At 54.5% G+C, this 25,949-nt stretch overlaps 1 protein-coding gene across 7 annotated transcripts in view; it reads right to left on the bottom strand.

The window, feature by feature from the left end:
* The window catches only part of NDRG4 (NDRG family member 4), an 81,440-nt gene that overhangs the window by 3,989 nt on the left and 51,502 nt on the right, over positions 1-25,949 (bottom strand). For 4 of the 7 annotated variants that reach the window (XM_058706528.1, XM_058706531.1, XM_058706525.1 and 1 more), the window contains exons 2-15: positions 19,001-19,095; positions 14,235-14,279; positions 6,659-6,764; positions 6,317-6,437; positions 6,170-6,232; positions 5,994-6,054; positions 3,245-3,331; positions 3,109-3,165; positions 2,692-2,795; positions 1,754-1,810; positions 1,625-1,676; positions 847-894; positions 618-653; positions 458-509 (exon numbers count right to left, since the gene is read on the bottom strand). In XM_058706528.1, the coding sequence (XP_058562511.1) occupies positions 458-509; positions 618-653; positions 847-894; positions 1,625-1,676; positions 1,754-1,810; positions 2,692-2,795; positions 3,109-3,165; positions 3,245-3,331; positions 5,994-6,054; positions 6,170-6,232; positions 6,317-6,437; positions 6,659-6,764; positions 14,235-14,279; positions 19,001-19,072 (961 nt within the window). In that variant the 5' untranslated portion in view covers positions 19,073-19,095. Of the gene's footprint in view, positions 1-457; positions 510-617; positions 654-846; positions 895-1,624; positions 1,677-1,753; positions 1,811-2,691; positions 2,796-3,108; positions 3,166-3,244; positions 3,332-5,993; positions 6,055-6,169; positions 6,233-6,316; positions 6,438-6,658; positions 6,765-10,125; positions 10,296-14,234; positions 14,280-19,000; positions 19,096-24,355; positions 24,452-25,949 lie in introns of those variants that run through there. The other 3 variants (XM_058706527.1, XM_058706529.1, XM_058706530.1) reach the window with 3 other exon arrangements.

The following is a 25,949-nucleotide window of genomic DNA, read 5'->3' as shown; positions in this document are numbered from 1 at the left end:
TAGATTCCAAGACCACTCTAATGTCCCTTGCACCATCCCACCACGTGTGACAAAAGCCCTTCTCAGGTGCCATAGGCCTGGCGGGGAGCTGGTGGTATATATGACTCACCTGTAGGCAGGCTTTCTGGGCAGGACTCAGCCCTGGGCTCTCATCCCCCAGGGCTGGAGGAAGAGCCTTACCGCTCCAATGCTGCCAGGAGAGCACTGTCCCAAAGCCCCTCCAAGAGCAGAGGAGAGCCACACACAGCCTAGGATTATCTACTTACAACGCAGGTGGAGATGCCCTAGAGGGTCCCCTGTCATGTGGGGAGCATGTGGGGAGTGGCACAGCATGTGGGCCCTGAGAACACAGAGCTCATATGCCCACAGGCTTAGTGCCACCTGCCACCGGGTGCCAAACCCACTTTGCTGCCTGCCCACTGGTCTCTAGGGCGGGGGCAGGGGGAGGTATACTTACTGTAGCCCATGCCTTGCAGGAAATATTTGAAAGCCTCAGTCAGCTTCCCTGGCTGCAGGACAGAGAGACAGTACATGCTTTGACTGGCTGCCTGGGATTAGGGGGAAAGGAGGCTTCTCCCACTTAGGCCAGATAAGGGAAGGAGGGCCAAGAGTCTCACCTGTGTGACTTGGGGGAGCCCCCCAGAATCTGCCATCTGCAGGGAAGAGAAGGGGGTGAGCTGAGCGGGGGCCACCCCACACCCTGCCCAAGCCTCGTATACCTAAACAGGCTGTGCTGACCCGACACGCTGTCCTGCTCCCGCCCTGGATGGGACCCCAGGCAGGCCCCTCCCTGAGGCTGGGCCCTTGGCTGAGGAGCTGGCCTATGGCTGGGGAAGAAGGCCTCACCTTCAGGAAGGTCGTGGTGGTTGGATCCAGTTTGGAGTTGCACTCCACCTAGGGACAAGGTCAGCAGAGTAAGGCAGCCCCAGCCCCCGGGGTATCAGGGGAGCCCCTGCCCCAGTTGCTAAGGCAGGTTCTATTCCCAGAGCTGAGAGGCTCTACTCGTGAGAAGGGTGTGCAGGGGGCAGACACGGGCTGGCACCGGGGCCCTGGCTGAGGCTGCCCCACGCCTGCCAGTCTGCCTTCTGAAAGTCAGGCCCCTGCAGATCAGGAAGCAGCGCCCCAAGGGACCTGAGATCCTTGGACTCCACTCATAACTGCTGGCCAGACGATGTCCTCACGGGGAGCCAGGGCCACCTTGGTGGCAGTGGCGGGCAAAGTGCCAGGGACCGCGGGTTCAGGCGGTGAGGTGAGGGAGGGTCAAGGCTCAGCAGGAGACTGAGGCCCCTACCGGAGTCCCCATGGCCACAGCAGCACACACCGCATTCCTCCAGGCCCTCAAGCACAGGAAGGGTGTGCTAGTTTCTGTCACACGGGGGGCTACCCTGGTACTCCTCACCCCAGGGACAGGGTGGCCATCAGGTGGTCTGGCCCCAGCTCCCTCCCGTCTCCACGCCTTCCTCACTCGAAGGGTGGGATTGTGCCAGGTGGTGATGCATCATGGCAAGATGGTGGGAGGTGGGGTGAGAAATCCAGCATCCAGTGCCTGGCCCTGCCAGCCAGAGGCCAGCGATCTCTGTACTCCCGCCTCCCACCCCCAGTCAGGACGCTGTCCCTCACTCACCACACCGTCCTCAGCAGGCGCGTTATCCCCGACCACCAGCATCACGGGGCAGCTGCAGACACAGAGGACAAGGGCTGTCTGGCCTGGGCATGGTAGGCAGGGACAGGCTGGGGGGTGAGGGGCACTCACCGGAGTGTCTTGGCATTGGGTACTGTTCCAGGCCGGTTAATGTCCAGGTCTCTGCGGCTGCAGGGAGAGGCAGAGGTGGGCATCTCAGAACTGGATCTGAGGGGGTTGTGTGCCCCAGGCCTGCCCCTGTTGTATTCCAGCCTTACCTCATCCTCCCACAATGGCAATTATGGCCCAGCATCCCGGGCTGGTCCCAGAGTTGGGGTTTACAGTTATTGAGTTGTCTCAACTATGGAAAAGGCTCTAAGAGATCCCAGTTAGGGGTAAACAGGGAGGGAGGGACCTGCTCTGCACAAACAGGGGTCTTCAGGCCATGCCTCATACGTAACTTCTTCTCAGACCCTGCAATTCATGCCAGGCGGGCCCTGAAATTTGGCTCTCCCTCCCCCTTGAAGCACTCTGACATGCACCACCAGCTGTGCGTGGCATTCCTGGGTCGTAGAGGAAGGCAGGGCCTAGCTTCTCATTCTCCACTGTTCCTCCAGCACCATGCACACGGCAGGTGCTTAATAAATATTTGTACGAGAAAAAGAAAGGAGGGAAGGCCAGTGGGCTCTAAGGAGCACAGCTTGAAAACCATGGAGTTCATCCAACCCCCCGTCCCCCTCCTACAGATGTCAGCCCTGAGGTTCAGCCTGGGGGCATTAGGGATGCTGCCCAGCTTCCCCCACTGCTCCTGGCCAGCCAGCAATGCCCTGGGGGAAAAGGCGTGGAAGAGCCCAGAAACCAGAGCTGGAAGCCCTACCCTACCCTCTGTCCTTCGAGGGGTGTGACCTTGGGCAAGAAGTAACTCTTTTCTTCTTGGTACAAGTTGTTCATCTACAAGCTTGGGAGAGCACGTCTCCTGCCTGCCTCCTTCCGTGACTGGTTGTACCGAGGGGACAGAGGGGGCACTCTTTGGCCTGGTGCTGTGGAGCTGGGCCCCAGGCTGCCCGCACCTGTTGTACATGTTCCAGAAGAGCTGCAGGTTGGCCTGGTTCACCACGTTCCCGATCTGCTGCCGGTAGCTCTGCACCAGCTCTGTGTTGCTCACCAGCTCCTCCTGGGCCCACGGGATAGATGGGGGAGGTGCACGGAGGGGAGCGACAGACAGGGGTGTGGTCTCAGACGGGCACAGGTGTCCCAGACAGAACCACCCTCGCCCCATTCCCAGCAAGTGAGGGAGGAGGCCTCCCACGTCTGTCTCAGGTGAGTAGAGCGAGACAGGTCAGATGCCTCATGACCCCAACCCAGATCCCCTCCTGGTAGAAGCCCCAGGCGCCCCTGGGAGTAGGCAGAACCAGGCCCTCCAGAGGCTCCCAAGGATCCCCAGTTCAGCCACCACTGCTGCTCCTGTGGGGGCCCCACCCCCTTACCTGGCTGAAGAGGTGGGATAGCACCGTGTCAGGTAAAGTGCTGGTCAGGCCAGAGAGCTGTGGGCCGGGGTGGAGGCCAGTGTGAGTGCCGCCCCTCACCACCACCACCCCCGTCTGCTAGGTGGACCATGCTCACCTTGGTGGCCGCCCAGTCGATCCAGCCTTTGCCGTTGGGGTCAATGTTCATCAGCACCAGCCCCTCCACCAGGTCGGGGAAGATAAGCTGCCATGAGAGGAAGACAGAGCTTGGGAGGCTGGCTAGAATGTAGGGAGCCCCAGCCTTCCCACCCGGCAAACGGGCTGTAAGATGCTGATTCTGCCTATCTCACAGGTGGTTGGGAGGGGCCGAGGAGGAGGAGGACGTGCTCTGGAAGGGCTTTGAGGAGCCACAGATGCCTCCACTGGCTACAGATGGAAACCTGCCTGCCCCCCACCCCACCCCTTCTGGCTGCCTCTGCTCACCCTCTACTCCATTCTGCACCTTTCAGTATTCTTTGATTGGTTTTGAATCTATGCCTATGTCACTGTTTTCCACCCCTTTTAACAGGTCTTTGAATCTGTTTGATCTGTTGTAAAACTGAGGATTAAACATCCTCAATAAAACCTTTTGTTTAGGGGCACCTGGCTGGCTCAGTTGGTTAAGCCTCTGACTGTGGCTCGGGTCATGATCTCATGGTTCCTGGGTTTGAGCCTCACATCAGGCTCTGTGCAGACAGCTGTCTCCCTCTCTCTCTGCCCCTCCCCCACTCACGTTGTCTCTCAAAAATAAAAAGATAAGACATTAAAAAAATTAAAAATTAAAAAATAAAACACTTTGTTTCTTTGCTTTCATAGAAAAAGAAGCTCTAGTGAAGTAAGAAACTGACCTTTCCAAAGCCTGTTTTGTGTTTGATGGTAAAAGAAATTCAAATGATCTGTTCAGGTGTTTGCCCACATTTAGGGGAAAATGGTCATATACATATGACTTTACTATCCTGTCAAGTTTATCTGGGGTGACAGGGAATATATATACATATATACTATAAGTATAGTTATATATACTATATATGGTAATATATATAACTATATATATAGTTTTATATATACTACTATATCACTATATATATAGTTTTATATATAGTTATAACGATATAGTTATATATATATTATATATATATATATATATCTACTTGTTAGTAGTTAAGTGCTGAAATCCATACTGGAGTTGAAAATTCCTGGTCTTTTCTTTTGAAAAAAGAAACACTTTGAATCCTGAAAATTAAGTTTTTGTTTTTAGAGATGAAAAGCTTGTGGGCTCCTTACCCAACACAATGTTTCTGAAATGCAACTTCCTTTAAACCTTCCAAACTTAAAGTAAGTGTAATTTTTGGTTAAGAAAGGACTTGTGTTTCAGGCAGCAACCTCTTTGACCTTGGCCATAGCAACTTTTTACTAGACACGTTTCCAGAGGTGAGGGAAACAAAAGCAAAAATGAACTACTGGGGCTTCATCATGATAAAAAGCTTCTGCACGGAGAAGGAAACAACTAACAAAACTAAAAGGCAGCCTATGGAATGGGAGAAGATATTTGCAAATGACATCTCTGATAAAGGGTTAGTATCCAAAATCTATAAAGAACTTGTCAAACTCAACACCCAAAAAATAAATAATCCAGTTAAGAAATGGGCAGAAGACATGAACAGACATTTTTCCAAAGAAGACATCCAGATGCTAACAGACACATGAAAAGATGCTCAACATCGCTCATAATCATGGAAATAAAAATCAAAACCACGATGAGATACCACCTCACACCTGTTAGAATGGCTAAAATTAACAACACAGGAAACAACAAATGTTGGCAAGGATGTGGAGAAAGGGGAACCCTCTTACACTGCTGGTGGGAATGCAAACTGGTACAGCCACTCTGGAAAACAGTATGGAGGTTCCTCAGAGAGTTAAAAATAGAACTACCCTAGGATCCAGCAATTGCACTACTAGGTATTTACCCAAAGGATGCAAAAACACAGATTCAAAGGGGCACATGCACACCAATATTTATAGTAGCGCTATCCACAGTAGTCAAGCTATGGAAAAAGCCCAAATGTCCATCGACTGGACATGGATAAAGAAGATGTGGTATACGTACACAATGGAATATACTCAGCCATCAAAAAGAAAGAAATCTTGCCATGCAATGACATGGATGGAACTAGAAGGTATTATGCTAAGTGAAATAAGCCAGTCAGAGAAAGACAAATAGCATATGATTTCACTCATATGTGGAATTCAAGATACAAAACAGATGAACATAGAGGAAGGAAAAAAAGAGGGAAGGAAACCATAAGAGGCTTAACGACAGAGAACAAATAGGTTGATGGAGGGAGGTGGGCGGGGGATGGGCTAGATGGGGGATGGGTATTAAGGAGGGCATTTGTGATGAGCACTGGGTGTGTTGTATGTAAGTGATGAATCACTAAATTCTACACTTGGAACCAATTTTATCATCTATGTTAACTAACTAGAATTTAAATAAAAACTTGAAAAGAGGGGAAAAAAAGCCTTATGTTTAAATATCACCCTAATTACTGAATGAGTGATTAGGATAATCCTTACTTAGTGGCTAGAGCAGTTAGTTGTATGGTTTGCCGCTAAAAGAAACTTTGGCTGTGGATAATGGTAAGCAAGTTATAGTCTAGTCTTTTGAGGAAATGTATGGAAAAAGTAATCTCCCTCTTTTTTTATTTCCTTGGGTGAATAAAAGAAAACAAAGGGCTTTTCTGAGTGAAGAGGAAGTGGGGGGAGGGGAAGGAGAAGGAAGAAAGAGCAAATGTTCCTATGGTTGAAGGGTGGCCCCCTCCAGGAGACATCAGCCCTGGGGTGGGGGTGGAAGTAAGGAGACTCACTGCAAACTTGGCCAGCACATAAGCTCCGGCTCCTACTCCGATGCCAATCACGTACTTGAACCTGGTGGAAAGCGTGGCTGGTCACTCCAGGGCTCGGGGTGCTACTTCCCATGATTGCCATCAGGTGACTCTGATGGCCCCCCCAGCACAGGGACAGGGTAAGGGCAGAGACTCACCCAAAGTGCTGTACCACGCTGGGGAGCATGGCGGCCAGCTGCTCCATTGAGGGGAACTGGTACCTGCAGGCAGAGCAGGAGGTCAGGGCCAGGTGCTGCCTGGGGCACAGAGCTGGGAAACCTGGAGGGGGGCTCCCCGGTACCTACCCCTGGGGAAACTGTGACGCCCCCACCTGCTGACCAGGGGCATCCACGTGGCACACCACAAAGTGCTTGGTGATCTCCTGCATGTCCTCAAAGTTGAAGAAGGTGTTGAAGCACAGCTTGTCTGCAAAGACACACCTCTCAGCTGTGGCTCAGCAAAGGGGTAGGGAGGCCTGTGGCCCTGAGAGGGAGGGCAAGGCAGAGGTGGTCAGCCTCGTGGCCCAGCAGTGACACCAAGGCCCAAATGGCTAAGGGCACCAAGCTGAGGGTGAGTGGGGATCTCCGGGGCCCTGTGGGGAAGGAGGGGAGGCAGAGGAAGGCAGGATGAGGCTGGGGTGCACTCACGATTGAGGCCCACATCATGGTAGGTGAGGATGGCCGGGCGGTTCCCTTTGGGGGAGCCCCGGATCACCACGTGCAGAAGGCCATAAGGCGTCTCGATGTCATGTTCCTGGAGGGGAAACGGTACCAGACACTCTGGGCAGCCCTCACTGCGGCTTATGGGCAGCCTGGGGGCTGTTGGGCCTGTGGTGGGGCCTCCACCTCCCAACAGGGGGGCATCTCATTCTCATCACACCAAGCAGCCCCCAGGGAGAACAGAGCAGACGGAGCACTCCTTCTCAGAGGCGTCTGGCACAGGGACAGCATGAGCCAGTCTGCACGGGGAAGTTCTGCAGACTGGTGGGGTGGGCAGCCAGTGCCCAGGCCCTGCTGCCCTTAGCCCTGCAGAGTCCAGTGAAGCTCGTTTTCTCTGTCTCTCTACAGCCCCTCCAGGACAGTTCTGCCACCCTGGCCTGAGTCGCGACCTCACCATGTTCCTCTTCCATTCAGAAGGTGAATGGCCTCAACAGCCCTGCTTAGAATCTGCAGTAACCTTCCCCTTTCAGCCAAGCCCAGCCTCCAACCCCTGCACCTGACCCTGGCTCCCACCTCCACACTCTTACTCATGCTGTTCCTTCCACCTCGAATGCCCCTCCCCCAGATCCCCAAGGCCTCCCTTCCAACAGGGCATGGTTAGATGTGCACTCCCACCCCAAAGGCCTTCTTCCAGTGACCACTGTAGGATCCTCCTGTGTTCATGCCCTTGGTTTTGTGGCTTGGGGTTATTAGTCCTTCAGGAAACAGGTGCTGGATGATGTAGGTTCAAGACCTCCTCTGTCCCTTACTGTGTGACTCTGAACAGGGTATATACCACTTCTCTGTGCCTCAGCCACCTCTTCCCATGCATCTCACGGGGACCCAATGAGAACGGAAGAAGCTGATGTCTGTGGAGCATGTAGCACTTGCAGAAAAGGAGGCTGAAGTGCTCAGGCGTCCCTGAGCCTTAGGGAGGTGCCCTGCTGGCTGGTCCCTCTGCCAACTAGTCACTTTGGGCCACTCGAAGGACAGACTCTAAGAGAATCTGTCAGAGCTGAATTAACAGCCTTGCCCCGCACCAAGGGGATCCCTGTGAGTTGTCCCTGTGAGTTGGAGGCGAAGCTAAGGTCAAGGGCAGGAAAGGGACAACATGTGTGCCAGGTGCCATGCATGTTATGCATGCCTTTGCCCCTTTTACAGATGGAGGATGCTTAGGTTCAGAGATACACCATGTTCCTGCCCCTGAGAGAAAAGGGGAGACTCAGGAGGCAGGAGACAGCTTCCTGGGGCCTGGTGTTCTTGGGTCAGGCCTCAGAGGACCACTGTTCAGGCCTGTGTCTCCAGTGGGGAATGACAAGGTGATGTAAACCCTATGGCCAAAGGCCGCACCCTGGGAGCCACAATTCTGCTGTGAGGCCTTGTTAAAGAAACCTGATGTCCTCTAAGTGGTCCCAGGTCCACCACAGCCTCCCCACATCCTAGGCCTGTCCTCCCTCAGGGCCATCAAAACAAGGAACACTTCCTGCTCACTGACTCTGACCAGCCACTTCTCATGTGTCTTCTCATTTACTCCTCACAGGGACCCAAGCCCCAGAGGAGCAAACTGAAGTTTGGAAAGGAGAAATAACTTTCCCAAGGTCAAGTCCAGAGAAGGTACAGCAGGCCTTGCCAGGTGCCAGCCTCAGAGATCAGGGGTATGCAGTCAAGGCTCCACCCAATAGATTTGCAAGCAGGCAGTTTTCCAGAGCTGCCTGGCCCTGCTTGGTGGCGGTGGGGGTGGGGTGGGGGGCGGGGAGGTATGCAGCATCCTCCACTGTCTCTTAGCTCTGAAGAGCAGGGGTTGGGGCAGGAGGGATGCACAGTGCTATGGAGGGAGGGTGGGGAAAGACTGGGAGGGTTGTGGGCAGGAGGGGCGCCCATCGCACAAGAGCTGCAATGCGCTTCCTGCGGGTGTGAAGGGCAGGTCCATGTGGGGTCGGCTCTAGCCCTGCTGGGTTCAAGTCTGGGCCCAGGGTGGCAATCTTCCACCCTCAGACCACCACCACCTCAGACTTCCACCCTCTGACTGCGTGTGAGGGGTGTCTACCCGCCCCCCAGCCCTGGTGTGACCGCAGCAACACCATGCAACACCATCACCGGTGCCTGGGCAATGCTCTCCCCGCTAAGGCTTAACTGCCCGGGTGGGATGGGCTGTGGAGGGCAATGGCCCGGTTGCTGGGCCTCTGCGGCCCAATGACTTGGCTGAACCCTCCCCCGCCAATCCAGGAGCTCAGACCCAGCTCAGCCAGATGGAAGCCCAGTGTCCCCGCTCCTCCGGGTCCTGCACAAGAGGGGTGATCCAAGGGCCGCGGCCGGACCCACTAGGAGCCCCCAGCCCTCAGGGCCGAGCGCTCCCATTGGCTCCTGGTGACGTCAGAGCCCCCGCCTCCAGGTGGGCGCCCGCGAGGCACAGCTGCCGCAGCAGCAAGGGAGGGGGCTCTGACGTCCTCTCTCTGCCGTCCGACTCCTCTCTCCTGTGACCTTGAGGACTGGAGGGGGGTGCTCCCAGCCGGGTTTCAGCACACGGAGGGGGTGAAGGGCTGGGGGGAGGGGCTAGTACAATTCATTCCATCAAACCGCATCAGGGATTCGGCCCCCCGGGTGCAGACCCGGGGTAGGCGTTGACGTTACTGCCTGGGTGCAGGGCACCCGGTGGTCTGTGGCACCTTCAGGGCAGGCCAGGCGTGGGGGGCGTGGGGGGCGTAGTAGGTGTGCTCCTGCTTCTCCCTCCTGGAGGAAGGACAGCACCCCTGGGCACTGCTGCCCTGACCCCCGCCCCGCAGGCTCATGGCTCCAGCGTTGGCTTCCCCCACCCACCAAGTAAGACCCGCGACCCCCTCCTCGAGCTCTCCCCCGCAGGGACCTGGGCCTGAAGGCTCGGGTAGCACCTCCCCCAGACCTCCCCGCCTCAGCCCGACTGGCGCGGCAGTTCCCTGGGGACCACGCAGGCGCTGCAAGCAACTCCTAAGGAAGGAAGAGGCTGTCTGTCCTTCGATTGTCACTTCAGTGAGGCGATCCGAACAACCAAGACAACCCTCGCAGGATCAGAAAGGTGGAGACCCCGACACGTGCAGTGAACACAGCCTGCCCCAGGGCTGAGATGGTCACAGGCGCGAGGCAGACGCCCACCGGGCACCTGCCAGACGGAGGGCACACCGCCAGGGGGATGTGCACGCGCTGGCACACCGGTCCACCCAGGCTTGCGGACAGGTCACAGCCCTTCCCCACAGACGCTGACTAGCAGCTAAACCCTAACTAACCACTGATGCAGGCCAGGGTCACCAGGGAGACTAGAAACTGCAGGCCTTGCCTCAGTGACTCCCAAGGTGAGGCGACTGAAGGCAGATCCGCCGCCAGGGGCAGAGGGATGTCCCGTCCTCCCTGCCCACCTGGCCGCCCCCAGAGCCCTCACTCACCCCATCCCAGCACTCCGGCATCTTGCCGAGCGAGAAGGCGATCCGCCTCTACCAGGAAGGGCAAACAAAGGCCTGAGTCACCACGGTCCAAAGGGAGGGGGCAGTGAGAAGGGGAGACGGCGACGCTGTGATGGGGCGCCGCTCCCGGGCCATTTATAAGCAGAGGCTCGTGGCCTAGGCCGGCCCCGCCTCCCTGCGGGGTTTCTGCGCAGCCACACGCTCCCCCCGTCCCCAGCCCCCGCTTCCAGATTGGCTGTCGGGAGACAAACCTGACGCTGATTGGCTTCCGAAGTCCTCTCTCACCGGCTCCTGCTCCTCCCCCTGCTCCTCCCGCCCCCAGCAACACATCATCCTCGATGGTCCCTAGCCCCTACCTCCCACCCCCCCCACCTCCCGCGCGGGCACACACCAACAGCTGCAGCTGCACGAGGGGTCCTGGGAAGATGAGAGAAGAGACCACACGTACAGGTGTGCCCTGTGTCAGGTACACAGGAGCTCTCATGAACACGGACACTAACGCGGGGCAGGGGAGGCCACACAGGCATGCCCAAGGCGGCCCCGCCCTTGTCCCATTCCCAGGGGGGCGGGGAGGGCCTGAGATGGCCCCGAGCCCAATCTCCGCGTCAGAAAGGTCTGGATGACTTAACCTTGAAGGGACGGGGAAGTGACTGGCTGTCTGGGGCAACCTTCCTTCGTGACCCTGTTCCAGGGAATGCTCCTTCTCCACTCCCCAGGTTCTCCCCTCAGGTCGCCCTCATTCTGCCCACATGCACGCCTAGCACCTGCCCACAGTGCTGAAATGGGGGTTCTGGGCGCAGGGGGCCTGGGCAGATTGCAGAACCAGCAGGTATAGTGGGGACGCACCAGTCTTGCCCTCCCCACCCCCACCCTGCAGCAAGGGGCTGGAGGCTACCAGGGAGAGGAGGGACTGGGGTCAGCCTGTCAAAGTGGACACGCCCACCTCCTGCAGACCCACCCACAACCAGTGTGGGGCTTGGCTCCCAGGTGTGGGGGGGCGGGGGGCCGCCAGGATGCAGAGGCCACCTCAGGCTCTCTGCCCTGTCCTGAACAGCAAGGACTTGGGTGGAGAGCTGGTTAGAGTCCTGCAGGTAGAGGAAACTGGGAAGGAGGAGGCAGAGGAGAGGAAATAGGTCAGAGAGGTGAGCAGAGGAGAGAGCCCAAGGACTGAGGCGGCAGGAACCACACAGAGAAGGAGGGTGCTAGGCGCCTGTGCCCCCATTTTGTCTCTTTGATGAAGGAGCATGGACAGCCCTGCATGCTGTCTGGCAGCACTGAGGGAAGGGGGTCACCTCCCCATCTCTGGTGCCCAGTGACCTGGTGAACACCTGCCATGTGTGCTATTCCTGGCCACATCCTCTGTCTGGAGCGCACCAACGACTTTCCCTGCCCCATCTCTGACCTCTTGCCAGGATATGGAGCACAGTGTCCCATGGCCCCTCACCTACTAGCCATGTTCCCTGTTCCCTGCGGCCACTTTGGCACAGCCACGCCCCCTGCCCTGTCCACAAAATGCTCCTACCTGCTCCTCAAAGGGGGCGAGGGGTATCCTCCCACCCTTTCTGCCACTAAACCCCTGCTCTTCCATGGTCGCCTTCCAACTTTATGCCCAGTTCAGCCTCTGACCTCTGAGTGGCCACCCTTGGACCCAGCTGAGAAGCTGATCCTGGATACTGCCCACTCCAATCCATGGCCCGATTTCTGCTCGGCGCACTGCCTTCAAATCCATAGACTTGAGTTCAAGTCCCGGCTCCCCCACCCACTAGCTGGGTAACCTTGGGTAAGGATTTTTAATTTCTCAGCCTCCTCAACTGTAAAACAGGAACCATGCTTTCCTGAAGAGTTGCTACCAAGACAAGAAAGAGCTGCATGAGGGGCTCTAGACCTGAGCCCATGCCTGCCCAGGCCCTGACAGGGGAGAAATCGGGCAATCCGTGTGCCTCTCCAAACTGGGAATTGGCCCCTTCCCTGGAGGTTGTGCAGTTGTGGCTGGGCGAGGCAGGCTCAGGTCCTACCAGCCAAATCTAGGCTCCGGTCATATCTCTGCCACTTCTCTGCTGTGTGACCCTGGGGAAGTCAGTCAACCTCTCTGAGCCTCCACGTCTGTAAATGGGAGAATAGCTGTGCTGTCTGCATGAGTGGCTGCAAGGATAACACACAGTCCTCACACACCTGTGGAAAATGATGAGAAAACTAAAGCACAGAGAAGTCAAGTGTCCCAAACAGCTAGTAAACATGGAGGTTACCAGCACCTTAGCACTCCGGGCCTGAGGTCACATTTTTGAGTAGCGAATGCTTACTAGCCTATCTCCCACTTGCCAGTCTCTGTCAAATGCCTTACAGGTGCTACCTTATTTTATCCTCTTAACACCCACTTTATAGATGAGGAAAATGAAGCACAGAGAATTTCTGTAACCTGCCCAACGTCACACAGAACCAGGAACCACACTCGGGTAGTCTGCCTCTGACTCCATGCTGTGGTGGCCATAGCCACAGTTCTCTCAGCATCTGAGTGTTGGGCCTTGGGCATCATTCCCTACAAACACGTGGGGAGGTCCGAGCTCTGTCCTCACTGTACAAATGAGGCAGTGACGTGTGTTGGAGGTCACACGGCTCATAAGTGGCAGGGCCAGGCCCTGGACCCAGGTCTGTCTGGCTCTTGTTTGTCTTGCCTCCCCCACCGGCTGGGTCCATTGAGGCAAGGAATCAAAGGGGATAAAATCCCTGCCAGGCCTTGGCCCAGATAACGGTCATCCGTCCTCTCAGCTGCTCGTCTAAAAAAAAAAAAAAAAAAAAGGCAGCCTCCATGTGGTGCAACTGGAGACGGCAAGGTGCCTTTTAGCACATGCTGCCCTTTACCAGGCAGAGGGTCCCAGGCACTGCCAGCAGTAGCCCTGGGCTGGGCCTGGTACACAAGGACTGAGCTGCAAAGGACCCCAGGACTCCCTTCTCTCCTTTCAAAACCTCCAGGGTGTGTTTTGGGGGCTGGTAGTCAGCACCTGGTCTGGCAGGTCCCACTTGGCGTCAGGCAGGGGCTGAGGGCTGTCCGTCCACACATTCTTGCCTTCATTTGAGCAAGGAGGACGAGAAGTCCCCCTTGAGGTGCCTGTACTGATCTCCAGCTGGGCCTGGGCCATCTCCTGGCCATGTCCCTCCTTTCTCTCCTCACGGGCTCCTGTTTGTTCCCCAGACCCCATCCTGCCCTCAGCTCCAGAGCCCTTTGTGTTTGAACTGATGCTCCCCAGGGATCAGAGCACATGCATTGTTCTGAAGCCTCCTCTGGTGTCCTTGAAGGGACACAGGGCCTGATGCACAGGTCTGGGATCTGGATCCTTGCCGCAGCACTGTGCATGAGGGGGCGCAGCTTGCAGGCCACCCTACTTCTTCTGTCACCCTGCATCCAGACCAGGAGGCTGGGGCTATCCTGGGGCTCTGAGACCAAACCAAATTGAAGTCAGGCAGGGCCAGGGCGGTGGCCTGGGGGCTAGTTCCATCTAGCCAGGAGGAAGGGCCTAGAAGGATCTGATTTTGTTCAGCAGGTTTTGATGGCCAGCAGGGCCCTGGAACCCACTGAGATTCCCCATTGTGTCTTCCATCGGATGTTTTCCAAGACCCGGAAATAAATGGCCATGATGGGACTCAGAGAGAAACGGCTGGCTAAGTGAGCGAACTCATCGCGCAGAGGAATAAAAACAAAGAACAATTTCAATTTTCACGGGGAATCTGGCATCAAACTAAAGAGGACACGGTTGTCCCGGCAACAGCTTCCATGGAAACAGGAGCTATTTCAGAGCACCAACCTCACTGGAGAGTTTCCTCACTGGAGGAAAGTGCTGATTCAGATGACAGCATCCCATCTCTATCCTCACTCTCCCCAGGCCTCACGCCTGCTTCAGTCCCGTTCAGGGAAAGAGCGGCACGTCTCCACTGGGCAGAGGGCAGATAAACCTGCTGTGAGCCGGCGGGTGGTCCTGGAGGCTGCAAGGTGCCCGCACAGAAGGGCTGTGACCCTCCTCTGGGGCCGGGCTGGGCAAGGTAAGGTGCCAACCAGCTGTCAGGCCCCTACCTTGGCAGTTTGAGCTGAGACCTACCTTCCAGTCTGTGTCCACCGCCAAGAGGAAGGTGTCGGAGTTCTCCTAAGGGGAGGCAAACAGAGAGGTGGCATGTTAGGTCCTGGCTGGCCCAGGGGGACCACAGGGGCTCAGCCTTGAGCAGACTCACTAGCTGTTCCCCAGTCCATCTTACTGTTAACAAAAGTGATGCAGGGCCTCCCAGGCATCAGGCCAGTAAGTGCCTGATGGACGAGCCTACAAGCAGTGACTCATCCTATGAATTCTACCTATTCATTTAAAATGTGAAGATTCCCTTGGGGCGCCTGGGTGTCTCAGTCGGTTGGGCGTCCGACTTCGGCTCAGGTCATGATCTCACGGTCCGTGAGTTCGAGCCCCACATTGGGCTCTGTGCTGACAGCTCGGAGCCTGGAGCCTGTTTCAGATTCTGTGTCTCCCTCTCTCTCTGACCCTCCCCCGTTCATGCTCTGTCTCTCTCTGTCTCAAAAATAAATAAACGTAAAAAAAAATAATAAAATGTGAAGATTCCCATCTTACAGGTAGGAAGAGTGAGGCTTAGAGAGGCTGAATCACACAGCTATTAAATGGTGGGATCTCTGATGAAGCCAAATCTTTACCATTTGTCACTTTGTCCTGCTTCCCCCCACAGATGGTTTTCAAGGTCATTGGGACATGGCAGCACACCCATTTTAGGGATGGGGAAGTTGGGGCCCATGCAGTGAGGGAGGAACTCATGGGCTTTACTAAGCTGCACAGAGGCTCTGTCTGGGCCTGTGCTTCCTCCCACCTTTCCAGACGTGCCTGCTCTGTGCTCTCAAAGCACAGAGGTCTCCTGTTTTCAGGCTCATTTACCCCAAACGGTATGAGTCTCCGGTGCCTGTCCCTTGCACTGGGCTGTAAGTGCCATGAAGGCAGGACTGTGTCTGACTCTGCTCCTACCAGAAAGCCTGTAATGGAATGGGCTTCCCAAATCCAAACAGATTTGGAAGAACGAGTCTGACTTTGCAAACGAGGGGAACTGAGCTCAGAAGCACCCATTGTTGGCAAGGCACAGAGAGGCAGAGTGCAAGAGGGCTAGAACCCTATATGTCTGTGTGGCCAGGTTCTCCCCAATGCCACCTACCAGCCCTCAGACACTCGTCTTCTGTGGGTTCTGGTCTAGGGAAGGAAACCTCATGAGGACGAGGGGAGGACCAGCACATTTCCAGGAAAACCAGAGATCCTGGGTCTCTGCCTTGCTTTCGACTGTGTCTGTCTAGAAACCTCTCCTCCCCTCTGCTCAGCTATGACAAACAGGGCAGGCCACCTTGCTTCTGAGCCTGTGTCTGCGAGGATTCAAGAGAAGCACGGTGTTAGCTGTCACTCTGTCCTTTATACTTCTGCACTTGACTTTGTATGCTGCACATGCTCCCTATGGCTCTACTGAATAAATACACGGATAAATGAGACAATCAGATGAGGACGGGGATGTTATCAGAGGACAGCAACTAAGGGGTGGGCAACTAAGTACAAGAAAGAAAATGACCCTAAATCACAGGAGTAAAAAGAATGAAAACCAGCAATTCGGGTGTTTTACCCTCAAAATAAGGAAAAGTTGAGCCACCTGCTGTGTGGCAGTTGGGGCGGTGGGGGTGGTGGAGAGAATAAGATGGCACTAGAGGGCCTCACACCCCAGGAGGAGAGCCAGGTCTCCTGCAGCTCGAACTGTATCAGACACAATGGCTGTCCTCTGGCTTCACCTTCTGGCTCCTCCAGGGCCGGGAGGGTTCTGCCTGGGGGAGGGGTGGAGAGCATGGAGGTTGGTCAGGCCACTCCCAGAGCCTCCCGGAGAGGATGGTGGTCTCAGGAAGGGGACGAGGCTGGTTACTGATGAATCCTCTCACTGGAAGATCACCCCCCAGTGGGAAAGAGATGTGAGAGACTTTTATACCTGGGAATCCTAAGGGCACAGTTATCTCAGAGAAGGGAACAGTTTTGTTAAAAACAAGATCAGCACAAGGGATGAGGCAGATAATGGCAGGGTGTGCTGTGTGCTCTCAGGGTACTGGGGGTCCCCAGGAGATGGGAAAGCCTCTGGAGGGGCAGGACCCCAAACCAAGCAACAGCAGGAATAATACAAGGCAATCCAGAGACCCTGGGAGGTCCTGGAGGTGCAGGAACAGTGGGAGGAAGGCAGGTGGGAGGAGGCCCAGGAGCACCTGTGGGGAGGATGGGGATGCAGGCACGGGGAGAAGGGGCAACAGTTCTCCCACAGAGCCCTGGACACCTGGCGGCCGAGTCTTCAGAGGTGAGCAAACCTGAAACAGTGAGAGATGGCGGGTAGAGATGTGGAAACATTCACTCCTCCCTGGACTCAAGAACTTGCACCTAGCAGGTTGCAGGTTTAAAAAGTGAGGGGACAGAAGAGCACCTGGGTGGCTCAGTTGGTTAAGCGTCCGACTTCGGCTCAGGTCATGATCTCACAGTTCGTGGGTTTGAGCCCCACGTCGGGCTCTGTGCTGACAGCTCGGAGCCTGGAGCCTGCTTCCAGATTCTGTGTCTCCTTCTCTCTCTGCCCCTCCCCTGCTTGTACTCTGTCTCTCAAATATATCTTGAGAAAAAGAAAAATGTGAGGGGACAGACCCCTTCCCACACCGCAGCTACAAAAGGCGAATCAGCAGAAGAGAAAGCCAGAGCCAGAATAGCTCTGGAAGGCAAAGAGTGAGGCCACTAGAATCCACAATGGCCACGCTGGGAGCACACAGGTGTTTGGGGCTTTTAACGTGCCTTTGGTAAAAGCAGACGTGACCAGGTCCACGGCATGGGGCTTGTGCCAACCCGAGAGAGAGAAAGAGAGAGAGAGAGAGAGAAAGAGAGAGAGAGAGAGAGAGAGGGAGAGAGAAACTGAGCTGGGGACTTGAGGCCTCCACACAGGGCTGAGATGCAGACCCTTGTGCAGGGCGAGCACGTCACAGTGGCAAACTCTGGTCCAGGTCCAGGTGGGATGAAGTGAGGGACACCAGATGCAGCAGACAGACAGAAAGCAGAGCCAGGCTGCTGGTCAAAGGAGCCATGCTTGCCGAGTCAGGGCGGGAGGGCCAGCGAAGGCTGGGCCGGGCTGGCAGGGGAGGAGTGTGGGGGCATGTCTTGGGGTGCTGAGGTGAGGGTGGAAGGACAGGCACGGAGGCGTGAGGCTGTCGTGCCCTCAGTTCTACGTGCCGACCACAGACCTACACCTGGTACCAGCAGGCAGACCTCCGTGCGGCCGCTCTCTGATCCCACACCTCAGCCCTTGTGATGGGGTCCAGGGGTCCCCAAGGGCACCATCCGCCCACCAAGCCTCACAAGCAGGCTGGTCTCTGCTCGCATGAGTTGAAAGGGATTGTGAGGAGGAGAGGCTTTTTCAAGAAGTTTGGGGAAACTTCCTTCTGAGAAGCATCTCAGTCTGTGATGACCCAACCCTCTTCGCTGAGAGCCTACACTGTGCAAGGCTCGGTTAGGCACCAGGGAGACCAGAAATCAAACAGACAGGATCTGGGCGTCAATATCAGACCCCGTGTCAGACAAAGCCCCTTGGAGGAGGGGGCATTTGATCAGAGCCTGAATAAAATGAGGGGAAGTTCGGGGCTAGGTACCTCAGGCGGAGGAAGCAGCTGGGAACATGATTGGCTAGTACAAGGAAGAGTGGTGGGCCTGGCGGCAGCAGAAGAGGGAGGAAGCGGGGAGCCTGGGGGGCGGGTGCACGCCTCATCCTGGGCCTGGGAAGGATGGTGGCAGTAGCTCCGAGCAGGTGGCAGCCACTGACCAGCTTCAAGCAGAAAGTGACATGATGTGCTTTAGAAGGTTGTAGGGTAAGGAGAGCACTGGGGAGAGGCCGCCAGACAGGAGATGAGGGGGCCTGGAAGAGGGAGGCAGGACAGCTAGGACACCCCCTGACCATTCCTGGGGGCTGCCCCCACATACTCAGGTTTTGTCAGTTAACTCAAGGTTCTGTCTTGAAGATAACGGGCAGGACCTGAGCCTCATGTGGTTGGGCCCCGGAGCCCCAGCCAGCCACTCTGTCCCAACAGGAGGCCCCCAGTGGCGCTTGGGCTCCCCTCCCGGCTGGAGGCTGTGAAAGGGCAGGGTGGAGACCGGAGTGGTGGGGTTTCCGGGACTGAGCTCTTGGCTTCCCCACCTGTAAGAGGAGGAGTGGGAAGTACAACCAGCAGAGATCTGGGGTCCTGACATGCCAGGATTCTACAAGCAGTGGACCCTCAGCTGTTCCTTGCAGGGAGGGGGAGGGAGGCTGTGCTAGGTGTCACCAGGACATGGGGTAGAAACAACTCTGAAATCTAATGTCTGGTGCCCCAGTGGGAGCCCTCTGGACACAAACACCTCGACAGCCTCAGTCCTACTGCTCCCGACGGCTCTGTTGGTAATATCTGCCCTTGTCCCTCGGAGGCTTGTGAGGAAAGACACAGAAGGCCGCAGGTGAGGAAAGGCCCTGGCACTCCCCAGTGGGTACCTCCTGGGGCTCCAGGGCCTCTCAGAACTGAGGGTTGAGTATGGCCTCATTCCCCAATAGCTATGCGACCTTGGCCAAGTGACTTAACTTCCTGTGCCTCAGTTTTCTCATCACTGAAATGGGAATAACTCTCCCAAACAGCCTCCCAGGCCCAAAGACAGCCAAAGCCGCCAGGCCCGCGGCTCCCCGTGGGCGGTCGGAGGGCTCCTTGCCATCAGCAAGACTGGAGGGAAGGCACGAGTTTTCCTTCTTGGCCACGAGGTGGCGCCCTCCGCCCCAGGACCGCGAAGGGGCGACTCACCAGCTCAGCGGTGTCCTGGCCCCGGAGAAGTGGCTTCTCCTCGGGGAATCGCAGCTCCTGCAGCCCGGCCATGGTCACGTCGTGGAGCAGGAGCCCTAGGGAGGGAGGGAGGGAGAAAGGGCGGACGAGGATGAGGGTTGGGCCCTGATGCTTAATCTCCCCCCTTGCGGAGGGGGGCAGCACAAGCCCAGGCCAGGTAGGCACAGGGCTCCGCACGGACTGCCCCATCCTCCCTGCATCTCGCAGTGCTTCATGGGGTAGCAAGGCTTCATCTGCAAAGAGCCGCCTGTTTGGCTCAGAAGACGTCATTATATTATTTGCTCTTAAAAATTAAAGCATGTTTAGAAAGAAAGAAAAGAGAAAAGGCACCACAGGATGATTCCTAAAACAATTTCAAGGAAAATTCTGCATTTATTGAGATGCAGGGGGATGGGTGTGGGGAGGCCACATGCAGGGGCAGATGCAGACAGAAGCCCCCTGTGGTTGGAAGTGGACAGCGGGGTCCCAGAAGGGACGGGGAGGAACAGAACCCAGGGCTGTCCTGGGGGCCTGGGAAGAAAAGCCTGGCCCCCCAGTGTGGCAGGCAGTGTGCAGTGAAAGAGGGGGCACCAGTCTTCATGTGCCAGCAGCAGGGAGGGATGGCCACTCAACCCACAGCCACATGATAGGTCCCAGGCCCTAACAGCTGAGTGTTCCTGGGAGACCCTGGGGTTCTAAACCTCAGGGAAGGGTTACATTTGCACATGTGTGTATACATGCACGCCTGTGTGTATATTTGGAGGTGGTGGTGGTGGGGGCGTCGGAGACAATCTGTCCAGCTTGGCACAGCCATTCCTACTTGGATTTCATGATGTCATAGATTAGAATGCAGTAACAGAAAAACTAGCTGAGGACGTGAACTGGAAATCCAGAAAAGAATTAAGATTGACCAATAAATACACGAGAAAATATTAAAGCTCACTAGAAGTCAAAGACATTCAAGTTAAAGCAAGATACTCCCCCCGCCCCCCCCCCCCCCCGCCAGAACTGGCATTTCTCTTGCACGGCTTGTGGGTGCATAAATTGTTACATCTTTCTGGAGGACATTTTTGCAGAATGAATTAAAGTAATTTAAAAGGTTCATATTCTTGGACTCCGCAGTCCTCTCCCTGGAAGAAATTTCCTAAGGAAACCAGAGAGGGCACCTAATGATTTATCTGTAAGAATGCTCACCACAGTGCCTTTTATAATAATAATAATAAACCAGAAAAAGCTAAATGTCCATGAATAGGGCATTCCACAGACTGCAGGTCAATCACTTGTAAACGATTATGTAATAACATGGGGAAATGCTTGTGTCATAATAAATGGAAAAAAGAAGGTAGAAAACATGCAGTATCCTTGAGATTATAAAATAGGAATAGTTAGACAGAGAAGCCGGAAAGGATGTACATATAAAGCTTACAGGCATTATTCCTAGGTGGAGGACTGAAAAACTAGAGTTTACCATCTGAAATCTAGAAAAGCCAACACTTTTAAAAGGCTATATGCAGATGATCAGCAGTGCCTTATTCTCCCAAGCATTTCATGGCTTACAAAGGACTTCTTGTGCGGTTTGATTTTACCCTCAAGGGAAGGGAGATGAAGAAACCAAGGCTAAGAGAGGCTCCATGGCATGCCCAGATAGGGCCAGGCCTGGAAAGGGGGTCTTTGAGTCCCTGCTTTAGTCCAGTGCTCATTCAGTCCTCCCATTCATTCACACCCCCCCCCCCCCCACCACCAATTCTCTTTAGGTCACTCGTAAAATTGTTCTAAATGTTTATTTTTGAGAGAGAGAGAGAGAGAAAGAGAGCACGGGAGGGGCAGAGAAAGAGAGGGAGACAGAGAATATGAAGCAGGCCCCACGCTGTCAGTGCAGAGCCTCATGTGGGGCTTGAACTCACGAACTCCGAACCGTGAGCTCATGACCTCAGCCGAAGTCAGAAACTCAACCGACTAAGCCATCCAGGTGCCCCTCTATTTTGGTCACCTTAAGGGTGAAGCCCTCAGACTTTCCTTTCCATCCTGAAGGCTGACAATCCCACTAGCTGGTTGGTCAGAAGACACATCCCACCCCATCCTTTCCCAGATGGAAGGCCCAGTGACTATGGAGTCTGCTCTGTGGTTGTGTGGGGCCCAAGGGCAGAGGGCCTCAGATGGGACCTATTCCCGTGGCAGACTGTCATGAGACCAGGCGGCAGCTGCAGACCTTCCCTGGGCTTCCTTCCCTCCTGTTAGAAGCAGGAAGCATCAGTCCTCCAGAGTGTTATCAAGATGCCTTGTGATAGCATGGGGATCCCCACCTGAGTCTAGTTTGGGGTTTAGATGTGCTGAGGTTGGGCTGGGAGCTGACGGCCACCCAGGCCTCATGGGAAGCTAATGGAGAGGGGCAGGGCCCCCACCCTCACCCCCCAGGGAAGAAGCCCAGCAGGGAGGTCCCTGCCTACTCAGGCCCCCAGGTCCCTGCACCTCTGAGCCATGCTGGAGCTCTCTGTTCCCAGTGGTTTCCGGGGAAACCAGCTAACACAATGCAGATGGGCTGTATTTTTAGAAAGGCATCCTCTCCCCTCCCCCTTTCTCTTCCATCCTTTCTGATGTGTGCATTCATCCATCCATCTGGGTGGGGAGCTGAAAGAAGGGCCCCCACCTTAGAAAACTCTTCCCCCATTAGGACTTTTTTAGCTGCTAGTCTCCCTGAATAACCAACTCGATTAAACGCCTTGGCAGCACTGGGGCGTCCCCACCCTCACCCAAGCCTGTTATGAAACCACTGTGGAGACCATCCTCCCCAAGGATGGTGCTATGAAAAGGGCTGAGAGTGGGCAGTGCAGGGACAGATGGCCTGTGATCGAGGGGGTGGTGGGGAAGGAGGATGGAGAGAAACCTTATAATTCAGAGAGCTGGGAGTGTCTCAGCCCATGGAAAACAGGCAGCCCAGGGCCCAGCAGGTGGTGATGTGGGGCTTCAGAACAGAGACATTCCCACAGGGTGCTGGCTTAGAAGCTTTTTCATAAGAAAGTTATGGTTAAAAAAAAAAAAAAAGGCAGCTAGATGATAAGTTAAAGGAAAATGAAATTCCTTATCAAATCAACACAGTGTATACCTTAAACGTAGGTAAAGTTAATATCAATTATATATCAGAAAAGTTGGGTGGCTGGCGGGGGGCACCTGGGTGGCTCAAGTCAGTTAAGTGTCTGACTCCTGATTTTGGCTCAGGTCACAATCTCACGGTCTGTGGGTTTGAGCCCCACATTAGGTTCTGTGCTGGCTGGCAGTGTGGAGCCTGCTTGGGATTCTCTCTTTCTCCCTCTCTCTCTGCCCCTCCCCCACTTGCACACTGGCTCTCTCAAAAAATTAATAAATAAACTTTAAAAAGAAAAGAAAAGCTGGGCAGGGAGAAGAGAGATTCCTATCGACCTCCCACAAAGAAGCCGCGGTCAGATCTGCAAGGAGATAGGTGGCACAGGGCAGAGTTGGGTGGGCGACCCCAGGGGTCTGGGAAGCAACAATGATGGCTCTTTTCACCCTGCCCTTTTTTCTCCCTTTTGATCCCTGATTCTAGCATGTTAGATCCATATAAGCCTGGGATTATTCTAACTCTCCAAATTCTCGGTGCTGAGGCCTGGAGTCACTGGAACCATGGCCGGTATTTCTTCCCTGTCACTCACTTTATTTTGGGCAAAACCACTAAAAGGATGCTTCTCTGCAAACTGGGGGCATGAGCTTCCTTTGCCCACCTCAGAGGTGCATCAGAGACAATGGATACAAAAATGCCTTTTAAATGGAAGATTTTGGTACCCATCTGGATGGGACAAAAAGAATTATAGCAAAGGTGATTGATCAGGGTCTTGCTTAACTTCCTCCTTGTGCATAAGGCAACTCTGGGTTCTTTTCCTGCTGTCTTTTGCTGGATTCACACGTGCTGGCAGGAAGGTTACACGGATGTTTGCAGTAGGGGGAATGGACACATGGCCTCTCTGACCAGGTGACAGAGTCACATCACAGGGCAAACGGGAGCTGGGAGCAGCGGCAGGGATGTGCGTGGATGTGGGTGCGTGGATGTGGGTGATTCTTGACGAGGACCTGCATTTCTTTTAAATTACTTTTGGTTCCTGGTTTGTGCTCCTCCCTCCCTCCCTTCCTCCCTTCCTAGAAAGAGGAAATCTTTTTTTAATGTTTATTTATATATTTTTGAGAGACAGAACACGAGTGGGTGAGGGGCAGAGAGAGAGGGAGACACAGAATCTGAAGCAGGCTCCAGGGTCTGAGCTGTCAGCACCGAGTCCAACACAGGGCTCGAACTCATGGACTGCAAGATCATGACCTGAGCCAACGTCAGACACTTAACTGACTGAGCCACCCAGGCATCCCTGGTTTGTGCTTCTTTAAATATGATTCTATGCTGAGGTCTGGGCCATGTAAACCCTCAGATGTGTTAGTGTTAAAAATACAGAGGCACCCGGGTGGCTCAGTCAGTTAAGTGTCTGACTCCTGATTTCTGCTCATGTCGTGATCTTGAGGTTGTGGGATCAAGCCCTGCGTCGGGCTCTGAGCTGACAGCACAGGACCTGCTGGGGATTCTCTCTTTCTCTCTCTCTCTCTGCCCCTACCCCTCTCAAAATAAATAAATAAACTTAAAAAAATATATAAGTGATTACTTGGGGCGCCTGGGTGGCGCAGTCGGTTAAGCGTCCGACTTCAGCCAGGTCACAATCTCGCGGTCCGTGAGTTCGAGCCCTGCGTCAGGCTCTGGGCTGATGGCTCGGAGCCTGGAGCCTGTTTCCGATTCTGTGTCTCCCTCTCTCTCTGCCCCTCCCCCGTTCATGCTCTGTCTCTCTCTGTCCCAAAAATAAATAAAAAACGTTGAAAAAAAAATTAAAAAAAAAAAAAATAAGTGATTACTATGGTCATTCCTGAAACTATTCAATAAATACACCAATTAAATTGCTCAGTAGTAGTTACATATCTTAACAGAGCAATCGCTGAATGGAAGCACTGCTCAGACAGTGGTAGGGATGTCTGGAAATCTACTGCGGGGATTTTTGTTGTCTTAGCAACTGGGTAGGGGACTCCTACTAGTATTTAGTGCCCAGGGCCCAGAGGTGAGAAAGGTGCTGGGCAGGGAGAGTGCTGCATAGTGAAGAGCCCTTCCCCACACCAAAACACCCATCCCTGTCTCACTGAGCAACACAGGAACCAAAGTGGAAGAAAGGCAAGACATAAACAGAGTGAAGTTAGTTTATGCAGGAGAAACCATACATGTGATCCAGACCTTGTGGGGCAGGGAGAAACTGAACCCCAAGAGAAAAGAGGCAGGACTGTGCAATGGTTTATCACCTCAAGAGTAAGAGGGCCTCTGGCAGATCATGGTCAAGGTCATGGTCCAAGGTGCCATGTGGATGCTGTGCCCCTAAAAGTCCTGGTTGTAAGGTCCTGTTATTAGGGGAAAGGCCACAAGCAAATGAAATAGGCTGCAACAGGAGCAGGGTCAAACTGGTACTGGCCCGCTCCACCCGGCAGAGGGGTCTGTGCCACAGATAAAGAAAGACAAGGCGGGAGGGCATGTGACTCATGTCCAAGCCTGTGCACCCAAACACCTTTCCACCCCCGCATGGCCAGCACCATGGTTTGAAAAGAATCCCCAGAAACTGGGACCCCAGAAATGAGGAACTCAATTTCCAAATGCACTAAGTAGGGGTTTGGAGCCTTAACATTAGCTCGCCCCTTCTATCCCTCTCCCTGTCCCTGTCCTGACCTCAAAAGGCTGGGACAGCACTGGGGGTGGAGCCGGGATGGGGACTGGACCTTCCCTCGGCATCCCCATTTCACAGATGAGAAAAAAAAATGAAGGTGCAAGGCGGGAGTGATGGTGCAGCCCTCCCCTCCCCCCATGGCAAATCCCAGAAGGGAACCCAGAGCCGTGCTCTAAAATCCACACTCCAGGGGCGCCTGCGATTAAGTGATTTCGGCTCAGGTCATGATCTCACTGCTGTGGGATGGATCCCCTGTGTCAGGCTCTGTGCTTGGTGTGGAGCCTGCTTGGGATTCTCTCTTTCCCTCTCTCTCTCTGTCCCTCTCCCCCACTTGTGTGCTCTCTCAAAAAATAAAATAAAACAAAATAAAAAAAATTGCTTAAAAAAAACCCCACACTCCATGTGTATTCTGCCTCCCACACTAGATACCCAACAGGAGGCTACGGGGGATACGATTTTTTTTCTGGTCCAGCCTCCACTTCCTCTCTCTAGTTATGGCCCCTTGATTCATGCTCAACCTGAACTAGACCAGTTCTCCTGATTTTCCTGATTTAGGCCTATGAATTCCCATCTCCCCACAACCACCACCAGCCTGACAACACACACACACACATTCACTCACTCACCCTTTCAGCACATTCCACCGTGCTTAAGGCAGCCATGTGGGGATCCTGACCCTTACAGCTAATGGCCCCAGCTGACCCCGTGAGCCCATTCTACCCACAGGAAGCAAGTGCTTTTGTACATGCTGCTCCCTCCACCCAGAACGCCCTTCCCCATTGCATCCCTACATCATAACGAAACGGATCATTAGTATTTTCTGCTGGCACTTAGTATTTTTTTGTTGAATGAGATGAATGAGTGAATGATTCTTCTCTTAGACTTCAAAGTACCAAAAGATTGATGGCATTCAGTGTCGGTGAGGTTGTGGGGAAGCGGTAGAGTGTCACCTACCGTTGGCTGGACTGCAGAGGTTCCGCTTTATTTGGAAGGCAACTCGGTAGTTTGTAAAAATGCAAAGGCCTGTCAATTCTGCAATTGTCTTGAGGTCTCTATCCCGATAGCAGGATACACCATGAGGCAGTGTGTGCAAAGAGGCACTGTTTGGAAGAGTAAAATAAGTGGAAACAACCCAAATGAATGTCAGGAGAATGGAACATCTACACCTGGAGCACCAC

Source organism: Neofelis nebulosa, chromosome 17 (genome assembly GCF_028018385.1).
Source record: "Neofelis nebulosa isolate mNeoNeb1 chromosome 17, mNeoNeb1.pri, whole genome shotgun sequence".
Classification (NCBI taxonomy): Eukaryota; Metazoa; Chordata; class Mammalia; order Carnivora; family Felidae; genus Neofelis; species Neofelis nebulosa.
This window is presented reverse-complemented; position numbering and strand designations above follow the sequence as displayed.